We start from the raw sequence: 19,945 nt of genomic DNA on the forward strand, positions 1-19,945 counted from the left end.
TTTAAATTGAAATTGATGATTTGTGTGCAAACAATTAGCTTAATTTCTCAGAGTTCAAATTGTCTTTCAACAAAATAATGTTGCAGGAATGTTAATATAATATTTTTCAAACTACAGACACTATTTCAGAAAAATCTGAGAAGGTCGGTGTCATGGCTTGCTGAAATGAAATCGAACAACCCAGTGTTTCTCAACTTTTTTTTTTGCAACAGAGGCCGGCAAGCTTTGGCCCTTCCTTCCTCCTTGGAGGTCTACTTCCATAAAAACTACTAACAGTTAAGAACTGACTAAAGTGTCAGCAAACTGTCTGTCTGGACTGGTCGAGTCCATCAATAACTTCAACGTCCCAGAGACCAGTGGTAGAGTATCCACAGAGCAGTCGGAGGTTATACTTGTAAACTTCTAGCCTTTTACAGCCAAGCTCACTGAGTCTTTTCCCTGGTCCATTTGATCATAGTCTCAGGCGAGCGATAGAGGAAGATGAGTTTAGCGTACATGTCTTCCTCCAGGTCCAGCTCTCCCGTCTCTCGGACCAGGAAGATGTCGGTGCACAGCTTCAGGATGCGGTCCACGTTGGGCAGCTCCTCGAACATGATGGTGTGGGATATACCGCTGAAGAACTCACGGACAAACTTACCGATGACGAGCACCACAGAGGCATACAGACCCATGATCCTGGAGGAGAGGAAGAGATAAGGAGATACTGTAATTGTGCCTTCAGAAAATATTCATACTCCTTGACTTATTCCACATTTTGTTGTTACAGTCTAAAATTCAACATTTATTAAATTCCTTTTACCCCCTCGCCCAACTACAAACAATAGCCAATAATGGCAAAGTGAAAACATGTTTTCAAAATTTTTTTTGCAAATGTATTGAAAATGAAATACACAAAATACCTAATTTACAAAAGTTGTGAGTCTTTCTGGATATGTCTCTAAGTGGTTTGAACACCTGAATTGTACAATATTTGCACATTATTACTGAAATAATTATTCAAGATCTGTCAAGTCGGTTGTTGATTGCTAGTGAGCCATTTCCAAGTATTGCCGTTGATTTTCAAGCCGATTTAAGTCAAAACTGGAACTAGGCCACTAAGGAAAAGTCAATATCTTCTTGGTAAGCAACACCAGTGTATATTTGGCCTTGTGTTTTAGGTTATTGTCCTGCTGAAAGGTGAATTTGTCTCCCAGTGTCTGTTGGAAAGCAAACTGAACCAGGTTTTCCTCTAGGACTTTGCCTAGCTCTATTCCATTTCTTTTTATCCTAAAAAAGCTCCCTAGTCCTTGCCGATGACAAGCATACCCATAACATGATGCAGCCACCACCATGCTTGAACATATGAAGAGTGGTACTCAATGATGTGTTGTGGTGGATTTTACACAAACATAACGCTTTGTATTCAGGACTTAAAGTTAGTTTTATTTTAGTGCCTTGTTGAAAACAGGACGCATGTTTTGGAATATATCGTTCTTTTCACTCTGTCAATTAGGTTAGTATTGTGGAGTAACTACAATGTTGTTGATACATCCTCAGTTTTCTCCTATCACAGCCATTCAACTCAGTAACTGTTTTAAAGTCACCATTGGTCTCATGGTGAAATCCCTGAGTGGTTTCCTTCCTCTCCGGCAACTGAGTTAGGAAGGACGCCTATATCATTGTAGTGACTGGGTGTATTGCTACGCCATCCAAAGTGTAATTAATAACTTCACCATGCTCAAAGGGATATTCAATGTCAGCATTTTTTTCCCACCCATCTACCAATAGGTGCCCTTCTTCGTGAGGCATTGGAAAACCTTTGTGGATGAATCTGTTTGAAATTCACTGCTCGATTGAGGGACCTTACAGATAATTGTATGTGTGGGGTACAGAGATGAGGTAGTCATTCAAAAATCATGTTAAACACTATTAGTCCATGCAACTTATTATGTGACTTGTTAAGCAAATTTCTACTCCTGAAATTATTGAGGCTAGTCATAACAAAGGGGTTGAATGGTTATTGATTCAAGACATTACAGCTTTTCATTTTTAATTACTTTGTAAAAAATATAGAAAAACATATTTCCACTTTGACATTTGAAGGCACTTATACACACACTACATGACCAAAAGTATGTGGACACCTGCTCATCAAACATCTAATTCCAAAATCATGGGCATTAATATGGAGTTGGTCCCCCCCTTTGCTGCTAGAACAGCCTCCACTCTTCTGGGAAGGCTTTCCACTAGATGTTGGAACATTGCTGTGGGAACTTCAGCCACAAGAGCATTAGTGAAGTCGGGCACTGCGATTAGGTCTGGCTCGCAGTCGGCGTTCCAATTCATCCCAAAGGTGTTTGACGGGGTTGATTGAGGTCAGGGCTCTGTGCAGGCCAGTCAAGTTCTTCCACACTGATCTCGACAAACCATTTCTGTATGGCCCTTGTTTTGTGCATGGGGGCATTGTCATGCCGAAACAGGAAAGGGCATTCCCCAAACTTTTGCCACAAAGTTGGATGCACAGAATCGTCTATAATGTCATTGTATTCTATAGCTTTAAGATTCCCTTCACTGGAACTAAGGGGCCTAGCCTGAACCATGAAAAACAGTCCCAGACCATTATTCCTCCTCCACCAAACTTTACAGTTGGCACTTTGCATTTGGGCAGATAGCGTTCTCCTGGCAGATGCGTCCGTCGGACTGCCAGAGGGTGAAGCGCGATTCATCACTTCAGAGAATGTGTTTCCACTGCTCCAGAGTCCAATGGTGGCGAGCTTTACACCACTCCAGCCGACGCTTGGCATTGCCCATGACGATCTTAGTCTTGTGTGTGGCTACTCGGCCATAGAAACCCATTTCATGAAGCTCCCGACGAACAGTTCTTGTGCTGATGTTGCTTCCAGAGGCAGTTTAGAACTCGGTAGTGAGTGTTGCAACCGAGGATAGATGATTTTTACCTGCAGCAGCACTCTGTGGTCCCGTTCTGTGAGCTTGTGTGGTCTACCACTTCGCAGGGTGTGCCATTGTTGCTCTTAGACGTTTCCACTTCACAATAACAGCACTTAAAGTTGACCGGGGGCAGCTCTAGCAGGGCAGAAATTTGACAAACTGACTTGTTGGAAAGGTGGCATCCTATGATGGTGCCACGTTTCAAGACACTGAGCTCTTCAGTAAGGTCATTCTACTGCCAATGTTTGTCTATGGAGATTGCATGTTAGCAACAGGTGTGACTGAAATAGTCCATTCCACTAATTTGAAGGGGTGTCCACAAACTTCTGTATATGAAGTGTATATAATTGAACTTGATGAGTGCCCATGTCATGTTTTTGCCCTGCAACCAATAGAGGACCAACATGGAAACAAGTCTTCTAACCCTTCGGAAGAAAGGGCACTGACAGCTAGTTGATAGGGAGGGAACTGGCACTGACAGCTAGTTTATAGGGAGGACACTGACAGCTAGTTTATAGGGAGGACACTGACAGCTAGCTGATAGGGAGGACACTGACACTGACAGCTAGTTTATAGGGAGGACACTGACAGCTAGCTGATAGGGAGGACACTGACACTGACAGCTAGTTTATAGGGAGGACACTGACAGCTAGTTTATAGGGAGGACACTGACAGCTAGCTGATAGGGAGGACACTGACACTGACAGCTAGTTTATAGGGAGGACACTGACAGCTAGCTGATAGGGAGGACACTGACACTGACAGCTAGCTGATAGGGAGGACACTGACACTGACAGCTAGCTGATAGGGAGGACACTGGCAGCTAGCTGATAGGGAGAACACTGACAGCTAGTTTATAGGGAGGACACTGACAGCTAGTTTATAGGGAGGAGACTGACACTGACAGCTAGCTGATAGGGAGGACACTGACACTGACAGCTAGTTTATAGGGAGGACACTGACACTGACAGCTAGTTTATAGGGAGGACACTGACAGCTAGCTGATAGGGAGGACACTGACAGCTAGCTGATAGGGAGGACACTGACAGCTAGTTTATAGGGAGGACACTGACAGCTAGCTGATAGGGAGGACACTGACAGCTAGCTGATAGGGAGGACACTGACAGCTAGCTGATAGGGAGGACACTGACAGCTAGTTTATAGGGAGGAGACTGACAGCTAGTTTAGAGGGAGGACACTGACAGCTAGTTTATAGGAAGGAGACTGACAGCTAGCTTGCTAATGTTATCTACATCTTAGTCATTTAGCAGACGCTCATTATCCAAAGGGGTTAAGTGCCTTGCTCAAGGACACAATGACTGATTTTTCACCTAGTCAGCTCGGGGTTTGAACCAGCGACCTTTCGTTTCCTGCACCAACGCTCTTAACCGCTAGGCTACCTGCCACCCTTAGTAGCTAGTAATGTTCAATCCGGATCAATGCGGCTGAGTCCTTATACCATTGCTAATCCTCTAGCTTTTGACACCATGTAGATGTGTATATGATTTATTCACATACAGTCAAAGATGATCCTTGTTGTATCTGTTATACAGACAAAGATTTTTTAGAACCAATCCAAGATAGGCTGTAGTCTGTCGTTTCCAATGGGAGAAAATGAATCATAGTGGGCAGAACAAGCAAGGAGGTGGGCAGATCCTATTGGCTCGTTCTAGCATGTAATTGCATATTTCCGTTAGAGAATGCCTCCTCTTTGAAATGCGCACTCCTAAACAACAGATTTTTTTTTTTTTACTTTGGCAATAGGTAAAGTCTACAAAACTTAGTCCACTCTGTTCATAACAGATTTTAGTTTTTGAAACAGAAAACTGTATGGAGAAATTAGCAGAATGTCGGCCAAAATCTATCTCAATCCATCTTCTCCCGCTGCCGGCCACTGGGCTTCCTCTCAGCACCATATATGGTAGTGAGTTGAAACGCCAACCGGATGCTTCAGATTTATACACCCGGTGAAACATCTGGCTCATTGTTACTGTGGTTGTTACTGTCTGTGGTTGTTACTGTCTGTGGTTGTTACAGTCTGTGGTTGTTACCGTCAGTGGTGGTTACCGTCTGTGGTGGTTACCGTCTGTGGTGGTTACCGTCAGCGGTGGTTACCGTCTGCGGTGGTTACCGTCAGCGGTTGTTACCGTCTGCGGTTGTTACCATCTGTGGTAGTTTTATCTGTGGTAGTTTTATCTGTGGTAGTTTTATCTGTGGTTGTTACTGTCTGTGGTTGATACCGTCTGTGGTTGTTACCGTCTGTGGTTGTTACCGTCTGTGGTTGTTACCGTCTGCGGTTGTTACCGTCAGCGGTTGTTACCGTCTGTGGTTGTTACCATCTGTGGTAGTTTTATCTGTGGTAGTTTTATCTGTGGTTGTTACTGTCTGTGGTTGATACCGTCTGTGGTTGTTACCGTCTGTGGTTGTTACCGTCTGTGGTTGTTACCGTCTGTGGTTGTTACCGTCTGTGGTTGTTACCGTCTGTGGTTGTTACCGTCTGTGGTTGTTACCGTCTGTGGTTGTTATCGTCTGTGGTTGTTACCGTCTGTGGTTGTTACCGTCTGTGGTTGTTACCGTCTGTGGTTGTTATTGTCTGTGGTTGTTACTGCCTGTGGTTGTTACTGTCTGTGGTTGTTACCGTCTGTGGTTGTTACCGTCTGTGGTTGTTACCATCTGTGGTAGTTTTATCTGTGGTTGTTACTGTCTGTGGTTGTTAACGTCTGTGGTTGTTACCGTCTGTGGTTGTTACCGTCTGTGGTTGTTACCGTCTGTGGTTGTTACTGTCTGTGGTTGTTACTGTCTGTGGTTGTTACTATCTGTGGTTGATACTGTCTGTGGTTGTTACTATCTGTGATACAGCGGTACCGGTACATCCAGATACCCCGGAGTGAATGTGACCTACCCATGATGCTCTAGTGATGACCTCGTAACTAGGCAACAACACATTACATTTTTAGGCTAGTGTTCAATAGATTAGCCATAATACTGACTACGGCCTGTTCTGGAGATTTTAGGGGAAACATTTATGGAAAACATTTCTGAAACATTTAGGGAAAACATCGCCATCTAATGTTATCTCCAAATGGGTGTTCTGGTGTCCACTGCCAGTGAGAATATTTTCTGCAGAGAGGTATAGGAGGAAGCTTATGTTACTGATTGCATTTCATTTTCATTTTCATTCTCAGTACATCGTCATCAATCATGCAAAGAAAAATGACTAAGAGACACATAAATTACTTATAGTGGTTGTTGTGAGGCCGTCTGTGGTTGTTATCGTCTGTAGTTGTTACCATCTGTGGTTGTTACCATCTGTGGTTGTGGTTGTTACTGTCTGTGGTTGTTACTGTCTGTGGTTGTTACCATCTGTGGTTGTGGTTGTTACTGTCTGTGGTTGTTACTGTCTGTGGTTGTTACCATCTGTGGTAGTTTTATCTGTGGTAGTTTTATCTGTGGTTGATACTCTGTGGTTGTTACCGTCTGTGGTTGTTACCGTCTGTGGTTGTTACCGTCTGTGGTTGTTACCATCTGTGGTTGTTACCATCTGTGGTAGTTTTATCTGTGGTTGTTACTGTCTGTGGTTGTTACTGTCTGTGGTTGTTACTGTTTGTGGTTGTTACCGTCTGTAGTTGTTACCGTCTGTGGTTGTTACCGTCTGTGGTTGTTACCGTCTGTGGTTGTTACCGTCTGTGGTTGTTACCGTCTGTGGTTGTTACCGTCTGTGGTTGTTACCGTCTGTGGTTGTTACTGTCTGTGGTTGTTACCGTCTGTGGTTGTTACCGTGGTTGTTACCGTCTGTGGTTGTTACTGCCTGTGGTTGTTACTATCTGTGGTTGTTACCGTCTGTGGTTGTTACCGTCTGTGGTTGTTACCATCTGTGGTAGTTTTATCTGTGGTTGTTACCGTCTGTGGTTGTTACTGTCTGTGGTTGTTACCGTCTGTGGTTGTTACCGTCTGTGGTTGTTACCGTCTGTGGTTGTTACTGTCTGTGGTTGTTACTATCTGTGGTTGATACTGTCTGTGGTTGTTACTATCTGTGATACAGCGGTACCGGTACATCCAGATACCCCGGAGTGAATGTGACCTACCCATGATGCTCTAGTGATGACCTCGTAACTAGGCAACAACACATTACATTTTTAGGCTAGTGTTCAATAGATTAGCCATAATACTGACTACGGCCTGTTCTGGAGATTTTAGGGGAAACATTTATGGAAAACATTTCTGAAACATTTAGGGAAAACATCGCCATCTAATGTTATCTCCAAATGGGTGTTCTGGTGTCCACTGCCAGTGAGAATATTTTCTGCAGAGAGGTATAGGAGGAAGCTTATGTTACTGATTGCATTTCATTTTCATTTTCATTCTCAGTGCATCGTCATCAATCATGCAAAGAAAAATGACTAAGAGACACATAAATTACTTATAGTGGTTGTTGTGAGGCCTTGGTTGTCTCACACAATAAACGTATTTTCAATGATATAGCTACCGTTAAACAACGTAGATAAAAGGGTAGTTATCATAACCTTTGAGCACACTACACAACATTATTAGTTTGCTACCAGATGTTCTACAAAGGAATAGTTATGGTAGTCATGTAGCAGAAATGTCTATGCCATAGAATTAAGAATGAGTAATTTAATAGGACCTCTATGGTGTATGTATGCACTGTAGAGGTGTTGTCGGAATGCTACTGACCAGCCAGGTTTTTGCCCTGTATGCCCTCGACTCATATGCCCTGCAGGACGTATGCAATGCTTACAGGCAAGAACATGGGGAAATGTACGCTGAAATACATGGGTAGGTAAATGCAAAGTATGTTATGTTAGATCACAGGCAGGATTTTAATAGTAAAGGGGACTGAAATATCAACGAAAACCCCTAGTCAATGGGGAAATCTAACCTTGAGCAAAAAAATACTAGTGGTTCTAGAATACACCTGTAGGCTATTGTAGATTGGAATGCATTTTATTCTATTCCAAAGTTTTTTGTTTTGCAATTTGATAACAGGCAAATCGTTGGCAGAAAGTCATTGTGTATTAGTGTCGTGGGTACCTAAGAACGCATTTTCAACTGGTAATCCCAGCGTCCACACTTTATTTAAATGCTACAATTAATAAAAAAAAACCTTCTTCATTGCAATTACAACCACTGCCTCAGCCTCTGTCCATCTGTTCTGATGCAGCACAGTAGTCCTGTGAAAACATATGACACAAAAGTAGAGTTTGTTCATTGAAGTTATTGTAGGTGGAATCCTAACTTTGAGATCTACATGCTTTCACTTTTGCGCAAATCATGCTGTGATGTCAATATTCGGAGCAGAGGGTGGGGTGGGGTGGGGGGGGGGGGGGCTGGGAAAGTCACTCTTTCCAGTAGTTGTTGGTAGGACCCTGGACCTCCCACAACATCCTGGAATAGTAGTTGTTGGTAGGACCCTGGATCTCCCACAACATCCTGGAATAGTAGTTGTTGGTAGGACCCTGGATCTCCCACAACATCCTGTTATAGTAGTTGTTGGTAGGACCCTGGATCTCCCACAACATCCTGGAATAGTAGTTGTTGGTAGGACCCTGGATCTCCCACAACATCCTGGAATAGTAGTTGTTGGTAGGACCCTGGATCTCCCACAACATCCTGGAATAGTAGTTGTTGGTAGGACCCTGGATCTCCCACAACATCCTGGAATAGTAGTTGTTGGTAGGACCCTGGATCTCCCACAACATCCTGGAATAGTAGTTGTTGGTAGGACCCTGGATCTCCAACAACATCCTGTTATAGTAGTTGTTGGTAGGACCCTGGTTCTCCCATAACATCCTGGAATAGTTGTTGTTGGTAGGACCCTGGATCTCCCACAACATCCTGTTATAGTAGTTGTTGGTAGGACCCTGGATCTCCCACAACATCCTGGAATAGTAGTTGTTGGTAGGACCCTGGATCACTCACAACACCATGAATCAGTAGTTATAGGTAGGACCCTGGATCTCCCACAACATCCTGGAATAGTAGTTGTTGGTAGGACCCTGGATCTCCCACAACATCCTGGAATAGTCCACTCTTGGCTTTTCTACTGGAATGCAAGGAGCTGAGGTTCATGCATGCACACCAGTGTTGCATGACAGGCTCTTGCATTTAGTCGGGAACTGGATGGCTGTAAATGATGCAGAAAGACAACAGATGTTGGACTGTCTCAGTGATACTCATTTTACATTTACATTTTAGTCATTTAGCAGACGCTCTTATCCAGAGCGACTTACAGTAGTGAATGCATACATTTAATTTCATTTTTTTTCTTTTTCTGTGCTGGCCCCCCGTGGGAATCGAACCCACAACCCTGGCATTGCAAACACCATGCGTTGCAAACACCATGCTCTACCAACTGAGCTACAGGGATGGCCAACTATAGCTCTTTGGGATGATAAACAGGCAAAATGGCAGGTTTTTATAATCTGATTAACAGTAGGCTTGAAGAAATTAGGCAGTTAATGATCTCATTCCCATTGGCAAGCCCAGTCAAACTGTCTGGTCTGCCCCCCAAAGAATTTCCCTACTCCCCCAAAGAACCCCCCCACCCCCAAAGACCTTCCCTACCCCCCAAAGACCTTCCCTACCCCTAAAGACCTTCCACCCCAAAGTAATTTCCTACCCGTGTGCAGCCTCTCCCTCTCACACTCCTAACCCAGACGCAGCTCTACAGAATGCTGTGTATTGATAATGTTTACTGAGAGAATGTTTTTTTAAATTGAGCTGCGTATTTAAACAGTATTCCTGTATTTGAGGTAATCTGAATGTTAAATATGTCAGTAACAACAGCGACATGATGTAAATTACATTATAGACAGAACTGGAGTTTCTACTTCAGCGTTTAACTCATCCCTGTCTCCTTTGTTCGGGATGCTTTGCACAGAGAAATCTGGTAATATATGTACACTGTAACCTAGAGTAGCCAGGATAAAAATCACATTTTCAAGATTTCACTAATATCGTCAAAATCAATAACTAACAGCATGTTTTTTTTTGGGGGGGGGGGCTCATTCATTATTTGTTTACCTGTTATATTAGAATCCTGTTGAAAACTAATGTTAAAAGTACCATTTATATTCCTAAAACATACACTGAAAATGATACTGTTGCTTCTTCCTGTTGTCATGGCTTTTTTTTAAATTTATGGCCCGAGTTTCAAAAATACAACAACTGACCGTTTCCCTATTGATATTAAATTGGCACTCCCTTTCAATCTGTCTTGATTTGAGCTATTGTTAGTGAAGTGCAACATTCTATCAAAGTCATCACTGCATTGGGCTGAAGCTCTCCTCACTAGCGAACTTGCAACATTGTATCAACAATGCTATTAAGGCTCTCACGAGTTTCCTGCACCAATGAGCAGGAAACAGAAAGACATCTGTTTTTTTTATGTTGCCACTGGATATATGGGATCAGATGCAGCGGTCTAAATCCCTGCATTTCAGTGCCAGAAGCATCAGCACAGACACTCTGGTTTGAATCCAGGCTGTATCTGTCACGTCCTGACTAGTATAAGGGGTTATTTGTTATTGTAGTTTGGTCAGGACGTGGCAGAGGGTGTTTGTTTAGTGTGTTTCGGGGTTTTCGTTTATGTTCTATGTTTTCTATTTCTATGTGGTTTTTCTAGTTTTCTATTTCTATGTTGTGTTTTTTCAATGACCTCCAATTAGAGGCAGCTGGTTGTCGTTGTCTCTAATTGGAGGCCATATTTAAGTGTGTTTGTTTTCACTTGTGTTTGTGGGTGGTTGATTCCTGTTTAGTCTGTGCACCTTACGGGACTGTTATCGTCGTTTGTTTTGTTTAAGTGTGTTTTCTTCAATAAATACGAAGATGAGCAATATACCCGCTGCATATTGGTCCGATGATTTCTCCTCTTCAGACGACGAAGATTATGACAGTATCACAACCGGCCGTGATTGGGAGTCCCATAGGGCGGCGCACAATTGGCCCAGCGTCGTCCGGGTTTGGCCGGTGCAGGCCGTCATTGTAAATAAAAATGTGTTCTTAACCTAGTTAAATAAAGGTGAAATATTTTTTATATATATATATATTTTTTTAAATCAGGTTATTCTTTTTTGCTCTTTCACACCGAGGCTTGGTGGTTATCGAGGCCGGGGAGTGTTGGAAAGATTTTTTCAAATACTGTGAAACTATCATTCGCAATGGATGTTAATAAAAACAGACTTAGTTGACTTGTATGACGTGAAGAAAAACATTACTGAGCAACTCAGTTTATCAGTGGTGCGTTAAGACAATAAAAAAATCTGACATTGGCAAATGGCCACTTTCCTACATACACATTCTGGAGATAGACACACCATATCTTCACCACACACCCCTCCCCTTCTTCTTGATACAACATGTTTAATGATACTGAAGACACATTATCTTCACATTATTTAAACACTTTTAGACGCTTTTCACTGACAGCTGCAACTCAATCAGCTTGACCTGTTGCCACGCCCACTACCCCAAATTTACGGGCTTCACAAATAGGCGTAGGCTTTACCCACTTGTGATTTGAAACAATCCAAAGTAAAAATAAAATAATTTAAAAACATTTGTAAACAAGCTAATGCTCCCTGGTGAAGTATTTTGGATTTTTTTGCTACATAAGCTATAGCTGTTGGATTTCCCTCACTGACTCACCCATGGCTCGGTAAAGCGCCAACCTCCCCTCGCTTTGGTAGCAAACTCAGCCTGCACTCTTTTAAAACTGTTACCATCAAATGGGCCCCAGCCAACCATCTGTAAGTCTCTGCCCTTTCTTTGCTTTTGATCTGACGTTGTGTTTTAGTTTTAGTTGTTGTGTAAGTTGTGTTCTAGCTGGTTTGTCGGGCTCTAGCTTGGTGGTTGGCTAGGCTGGCTAGGATAATAACTAGTTGGCTAAATAGCTAAAGTTAGCTGGCTGGCTAGGATAATAACTAGTTGGCTAAATAGCTAAAGTTAGCTGGCTGGCTAGCTTGCTGTCTAAGATAACTGCATTAAGCTAACATTCTGTGATACCTGGTTAGATGATGTAAATATATTTCCAAAACATCGGTTTACTTTAATGTAGCTGTAAGCTAGGTATTGATAGCGACTGGCATGCCCGATTTTTTACTATCAAATCAAATTTTATCAAATCAAATTGTATTAGTCACATGCTCCGAATACAACAGGTGTAGACCTTTACTTACGAGCCCCTAACCGACAATGCAGTTTAAAAAAATACGGATAAGAATAAGTGATAAAAGTTATAAGTAATTAAAGAGCAGCAGCAAAAAATAGCAATATATACAGGGGAGTGCCGGTACAGAGTCAATGTGCTGGGGCACTGGTTAGTTGAGTTAGTATGTACATGTAGGTAGAGTTATTAAAGTGACTATGCATAGATGACAACAAAGAGTGGCAGCGGTGTGGAGAGGGGAAGGGGAGGCAATGCGAGTAGTCTGAGTAGCCATTTGACTAGATGTTCAGGAGTCTTATGGCTTGGAGGTAGAAGCTGTTTAGAAGCCTCTTGGACCTAAACTTGGCACTCCGATACTGCTTGCCCTGTGGTAGCAGAGAGAACAGTCTATGACTAGGGTGGCTGGAGTCTTTGGCAATTTTTAGGGCCTTTCTCTGACACAGCCTGGTATAGAGGTCCTGGATGGCAGGAAGCTTGGTCCCAGTGATGTACTGGGCCATTCGCACTACCCTCTGTAGTGCCTTATCAGGCAGTGATGGCAATTGCCATACCAGGCAGTGATGCAACCAGTCAGGATGGTCTCGATGGTGCAGCTATAGAACCTTTTGAGGATCTGAGGACCCATGCCAAATCTTTTCAGTCTCCTGGGGGAATAGGTTTTGTCGTGCCCGCTTCACGACTGTCATGGTGTGCTTGGACCATGTTAGTTTGTTGGTGATGTGGACACCAAGGAACATGAAGCTCTCAACCTGCTCCACTACAGCCCCGTCGATGAGAATGGGGGAGTGCTCGGTCCCCTTTCTCCTGTAGTCTGCAATCATCTCCTTTGTCTTGATCACATTGAGGGAGAGGTTGTTGTCCTGGCACCACATGGCCAGGTCTCTGACCTCCTCCCTATAGGCTGTCTTGTGGTTGTCGGTGATCAGGCTCACTGTTGTGTCATCGGCAAATTTAATGATGGTGTTGGAGTCGTGCCTGGCCGTGCAGTCATGAGTGAACAGGGAGTACAGGAGGGGGCTGAGCACGCACCCCTGAGGGGCCCCTGTGCTGAGGATCAGCGAGGCGGATGTGTTGCTACCTACCCTTACGATCTGGTGGCGGCCCGTCAGGAAGTCCAGGATCCAGTTGCCGAGGGAGGTGTTTAGTCCCAGGGTCCTTAGCTTATTGATGAGCTTTGAGGGTACTATGGTGTTGAACGCTGAGCTGTAGTCAATGAATAGCATTCTCACATAGGTGTTCCTTTTGTCCAGGTAGGAAAGGGCAGTGTGGAGTGCAACAGAGATTGCATCTGTGGATCTGTTGCGGTGGTATGCAAAATGGAGTGGGTCTAGGGTTTCTGGGATGATGGTGTTGATGTGAGCCATGACCAGCCTTTCAAAGTACTTCATGGCTACAGATGTGAGTGCTACGGGTCGGTAGTCATTTAGGCAGGTTACCTTAGTGTTGAAGACACTTGCTAATTGGTCCGTGTGGCTCACAGTACACGTCCTGGTAATCTGTCTGGCCCTGTGGCCTTGTGAATGTTGAACTGTCTAAAGATCTTACTCACATCGGCTGCAGAGAGCGTGATCACACAGTCTTCCAGTACAGCTGGTGCTCTCATGCATGTTTCAAAGTTACTTGCTTGGAAGCGAGCATAGAAGTTATTCAGCTCGTCCGGTTGGCTCGTGTCACTGGACAGCTCTCGGCTGTGCTTCCCTTTGTAGTCTGTAATGGTTTGTAAGCCCTGCCACATCCGACAAGCATCAGAGCCGGTGTAGTACGACTCGATCTTAGTCCTGTATTGACGCTTTGCCTGTTTGATGGTTCGTCGGAGGGCATAGCGGGATTTCTTATAAGCTTCCGTGTTAGAGTCCCGCTCCTTGAAAGCAGCACATCTAGCCTTTAGCTCAGTGCGGATGCTGCCTGTAATCCATGGCTTCTCGTTGGGGTATGTACGTACGGTCACTGTGGGGACGATGTCATCAATGCACTTATTGAAAATCAGATCAAATTTTATTTGTCACATACACATGGTTAGCAGATGTTAATGCGAGTGTAGTGAAATGCTTGTGCTTCTAGTTCCGACCATGCAGTAATATCTAGCAAGTAGTCTAACAATTTCACAACAACTACCTTATACACACACAAGTGTAAAGGAATGAATAAGAATATGTACATAAAAATATATATGGATGAGCGATGGCCGAACGGCATAGGCAAGATGCAGTAGATGGTATAGAGTACAGTATATACATATGAGATGAGTAGTGTAGGGTATGTAAACATTAAAGTGTCATAGTTTAAAGTGACTAGTGATACATTTATTACATCCAATTGTTAATTATTAAAGTGGCTAGAGATTGAGTCAGTATGTTGGTAGCAGCCACTCAATGTTAGCGATGGCTGTTTAACAGTCTGATGGCCTTGAGATAGAAGCTGTTTTTCAGTCTCTAGCTTTAATGCACCTGTACTGACCTCGCCTTCTGGATGATAGCGGGGTGAACAGGCAGTGGCTCGGTTGGTTGTTGTCCTTGATGATCTTTTTGGCCTTCCTGTGACATCGGGTGGTGTAGGTGTCCTGGAAAGCAGGTAGTTTGCCCCCGGTGATGCGTTGTGCAGACCGCACCACCCTCTGGAGAGCCTTGCGGTTGTGGGTGGAGCAGTTGCCGTACCAGGCGGTGATACAGCCCGACAGGATGCTCTCGATTGTGCATCTGTAAAAGTTTGTGAGTGTTTTTGGTGAAAAGCCGAATTTCTTCAGCCTCCTGAGGTTGAAGAGGCGCTGTTGCACCTTCTTCACCACACTGTCTGTGTGGGTGGACCATTTCAGTTTGTCCGTGATGTGTACGCCGAGGAACTTAAAACTTTCCACCTTCTACACTACTGTCCCGTCGATGTGGATGGGGGGGTGCTCCCTCTGCTGTTTCCTGAAGTCCACGATCATCTCCTTTGTTTTGTTGACGCTGAGTGTGAGGTTATTTTCCTGACACCACACTCCGAGGGCCCTCACCTCCCCCCTGTAGGCCGTCTCGTCTTTGTTGGTAATCAAGCCTATCACTGTAGTATCGGCTGCAAACTTGATGATTGAGTTGGAGGCGTGCATGGCCACGCAGTCATGGGTGAACAGGGAGTACAGGAGAGGGCTGAGAACGCACCCATGTGGGGCCCCAGTGTTGGAAATCAGCGGGGTGGAGATATTGTTTCCTACCCTCACCACCTGGGGCGTCCCATCAGGAAGTTCAGGACCCAGTTGCACAGGGCGGGGTCGAGACCCAGGGTCTCGAGCTTAATGACGAGTTTGGAGGGCACTATGGTGTTAAATGCTGAGCTGTAGTCGATGAACAGCATTCTTACATAGGTATTCCTCTTGTCCAGATAGGTTAGGGCAGTGTGCAGTGTGATTGCGATTGCATCGTATGTGGACCTATTGGGGCGGTAAGCAAATTGGAGTGGGTCTAGGGTGTCAGGTAGGGTGGAGGTGATATGATCCTTGACTAGTCTCTCAAAGCACTTCATGATGACGGAGGTGAGTGCTACGGGGCGATAGTCATTTTGCTCAGTTACCTTAGCTTTCTTGGGAACTGGAACAATGGTGGCCCTCTTGAAGCATGTGGGAACAGCAGCCTGGGATAAGGATTGATTGAATATGTCCGTAAACACACCAGCCAGCTGGTCTGTGCATGCTCTGAGGATGCGGCTAGGGATGACGTCTGGGCAGGCAGCCTTGTGAGGGTTAACACGTTTAAATGCTTTACTCACGTTGGCTGCGGTGAAGGAGAGCCCGCAGGTTTTGGTAGAGGGCCATGTCGTTTCCACTGTATTGTCCTCAAAGCGAGCAAAGAAGTTGTTTAGTTTGTCTGGGAGCAGGACATCGTGGTCCGTGACGGGGCTGGATTTCTTTTTGTAGTCTGTGATTGACTGTAGACCCTGCCACATACCTGTCGTGTCTGAGACGTTGAATTGCGACTCTACTTTGTCTCTATACTGACGCTTAGCTTGTTTGATTGCCTTGCGGAGGGAATAGCTACACTGTTTGTATTCGGTCATGTTTCCGGTCGCCTTACCCTGATTAAAAGCAGTGGTTTGCGCTTTCAGTTTTGCACGAATGCTGCCATCAATCCACGGTTTCTTATTGGGGAAGGTTTTAATAGTTGCTGTGGGTACAACATCACCGATGCACTTGCTAATAAACTCGCTCACCGAATCAGCGTATTCATCAATGTTATTATCCGACACTATGCGGAACATATCCCAGTCCACGTGATCGAAGCAATCTTGAAGCGTGGAATCAGATTGGTCGGACCAGCGTTGAACAGACCTGAGCAAGGGCATTTCCTGTTTTAGTTTCTGTCTATAGGCTAGGAGCAACAAAATGGAGTCGTGGTCAGATTTTCCAAAAGGAGGGCGGGAGTTAGAGTTACAATGGTCCAGGATTTTTTCCACCCGGGTTGCGCATTCGATATGCTGATAAAGTTTAGGGAGTCTTGTTTTCAGATTAGCCTTGTTAAAATCCCCAGCTACAATGAATGCAGCCTCAGGATATGTGGTTTCAAATGAAGTTCATTCAGGGCCATCGATGTGTCTGCTATGGCTGTGATTATAATCTAAGAGAATTCTCTTGGTAGATAACGCCGTCGACATTTGATTGTAAGGCATTCTAGGTCAGGTGAGCAAAAGGACTTGAGTTCCTGTATGTTGTTATGATCACACCACATCTTGTTAATCATAAGGCATACCCCCCCGCCCTTCTTCTTACCAGAGAGATGTTTGTTTTTGTCGGCGCGATGCGTGAAGAAACCAGGTGGCTGTACCGACTCCGATAGCATGTCTTGAGTGAGCCACGTTTCTGTGAAACAAAGAACGTTACATTCTCTGATGTCTCTCTGGAAGGCAACCCTTGCTCGGATTTCGTTTACCTTGTTGTCAAGAGACTGGACGTTGGTGAGTAGTAAACTTGGGAGCGGTGCGCGATGTACCCGTCTACGGAGCTTGACCAGAAGACCGCTTCTTCTGCCCCTTCTGCGGCGTCGTTGTTTTGGGTTGCCGGCTGGTATCCAATCCATTGTCCTGGGTGGTAGACCAAACAAAGGATCTGCTTTGAGAAAGTCGTATTCCTGGTCGTAATGTTGGTAAGTTGACGTTGCTCTTATATCCAATAGTTCCTCCCGGCTGTATGTAATAAAACTTAAGATTTCCTGGGGTAACAATGTAAGAAACAATACATAAAAAAACAAAATACTGCATAGTTTCCTGAGAACGCGAAGCGAGGCGGCCATCTCTGTCGGCGCCGGAAGTTAATATGATGAAGCCAATGACAGATGTGGTGTACTCCTCAATGCCATTGGAGGAATCCTGGAACATATTCTAGTCTGTGCTAGCAAAACAGTCCTGTAGCTTAGCATCTGCTTCATCTGACCACTTTTTTATTGATCTAGTCACTGGTGCTTCCTGCTTTCATTTTTTCTTGTACGCAGGAATCAGGAGGATGGAATTATGGTCAGATTTGCCAAATGGAGGGCGAGGGAGAGCTTTGTATGCATCTCTGTGTGTGGAGCATAGGTGGTCCAGAGTTCTTTCCCCTCTGGTTGCACAGTTAATATACAGATATAAATTTGGTAAAACTGATTTAAGTTTCCCTGCATTAAAGTCCCCGTATACTAGGAGCGCCGCATCTGGGTGAACGTTTTCTTGTTTGCTTATGGCGGAATACAGCTCATTCAATGATGTCTTAGTGCCAGCCTCTGACTGTGCTGGTATTAAACAGCCACAATGAATATAGATGAAAACGCTCTCGGTAGGTAATGTGGTCTGCAGCTTATCATGAGAAACTCTACCTCAGGCGAGCAATAGCTCGAGACTTCCTTAGAAGTCTGCTGTTTACAAAAATACATAGACCGCCACCCCTTGTCTTACAAGATGCCGGTGTTCTATCCTGCCGGTACATCGTATAACCAGCCAGCTGTATGTTGATATTATCGATGTTCAGCCAGGACTCCTTGAAGCATAAGACGTTACAGTTTTTAATGTCCCGTTGGTAGTTTAATCTTCACAATAACTCGTCCATTTTATTGTCCAAAGATTGCATGTTTGCGAGCAGAATTGAGGGGAGTGGGGTTTTTATTCGATCGCCTCTGACTCCTCAGAAGGCAGCCCGCTCTCCGGCCTCTCTTTCTCCACCTCCTCTTCACGCAGATCACTGGGGTCGGGGCCTGTTCCAGAGGGAGCCGTATATCCTCCGCCTCGGGCTCGTCAGAGTCGTGAAAGAAGAAAAAGGATTCTGCTAGTCCGTGGTGAGTAATCGCAGTCCTGATGTCGAGAAGTTATTTTCAGTCATAAGAGACGGTAGCAGCAACATTATGTACAAAAATAATGTAAAAAATAAGTTACAAACAACGCAGATAAACAAACAAAAAAACACAATCGGTTGGGGGCACATAAAAACCATCCGTCTTCTGCTCCGGTGCCATTTTTACTAGTCACCGTGGTCTGAAAATAACAGCTGCTTTATAAGTCCCACTACGGACAGGTGCGTAGTAGACAAAAACACTGGTACTAAACCAAAGATATTGATCTATTTTAAGCAATTGATTTTTTGAGATCATGATGACTTTAAACTTTAATACTAACATCACCGATCTGAGGTGATGAAAACGTTAGTATTTGTAATGTGGTAACACATTCTGTCCACCAGGGAAATTCGCATAATAGCTATAACATAATTAAATACAGTATGTCAAAGTAATTCAATATTTTAACATATGATGATAGTAAATGTAGCACACTAACACATTTTGACAACAATGACATATATTTATTCCTACTTTAACCATTGAGAGAGTAAAAAAAATGCTCCTAAGCACAATTTAACCTGGCCCTCTAGACTAAAGTGTCTGTGCAGCAGGCTGAACACTTGGCGTCTCTACCTGGCTAGCTACAAGAAGCAAGTTTATTATATATTTATATTGACATTTGATCAGCTAACTAGCTAGCTTAGAAGTTCTCTTTACTTACGGACGCCATCCGGGTAGATGGTTGGAACGCGTCTTCATTGAGTCAAAGCCTCATTTGAAAGCCCATCGCCACTGGCAAGTAATTTGAAAAAAAGGACTCTTGGTTGAAATGTTCATTGCAGACTGACGCGTGTACAGTTTCTTCCGACTCTTCCAAGCTGAGAGCTGAGGAAAATCGTCCACTGATGGTAAACATGAGGAGGGAGATGTCGGGAAGGCAACTCATGCAAACCCCGGTCTTTGATGTTGTAACTGGCTACCCTACACTCACCATAGCCATGGGGCATTGCACAAATGGATAGACGGATAAGCTACAATCAGAAAAAAATAGATAGATAGATAGATAGATAGATAGATAGATAGATAGATAGATAGATAGATAGATAGATAGATAGATAGATAGATAGATAGATAGATAGATAGATAGATAGATAGATAGATAGATAGATAGATAGATAGATAGATAGATTTTTTTATCTATAGATAGAGATATAGATATACAGATAGATAGATAGATAGATAGATAGATAGATAGATAGATAGATAGATAGATAGATAGATAGATAGATAGATAGATAGATAGATAGATAGATAGATAGATAGATAGATAGATAGATAGATAGATAGATAGATAGATATAGATAGATAGATTTTTTGATCTATAGATAGAGATATAGATATACAGATCTATAGATAGATAGATAGTTAGATAGATATATGACATGGAGTGAATAGCTGTATAAAGCAGGATTAAGTGGATGTTGAAAGGCTGTTTGGCTCAGTCGCTAAGTGTTTTAACTTTGCAGGTTAATTAATAGAAAACAATCAGGCTAACATT

The 19,945-nt window shown here is 43.8% G+C and overlaps 1 protein-coding gene across 1 annotated transcript in view; it reads right to left on the reverse strand.

Annotated features, from left to right (window-relative positions):
- LOC106591876 (piezo-type mechanosensitive ion channel component 2) overlaps positions 1-19,945 on the reverse strand; it is a 267,883-nt gene continuing 247,938 nt past the window's right edge. Inside the window, exon 61 of the mRNA XM_045693681.1 lies at positions 1-675. Within this exon, the coding sequence (XP_045549637.1) occupies positions 423-675 (253 nt within the window). The 3' untranslated portion in view covers positions 1-422. The remainder of the gene's footprint in view (positions 676-19,945) is intronic.

This window comes from Salmo salar, chromosome ssa14, assembly GCF_905237065.1.
Source record: "Salmo salar chromosome ssa14, Ssal_v3.1, whole genome shotgun sequence".
NCBI classification, from domain to species: Eukaryota; Metazoa; Chordata; class Actinopteri; order Salmoniformes; family Salmonidae; genus Salmo; species Salmo salar.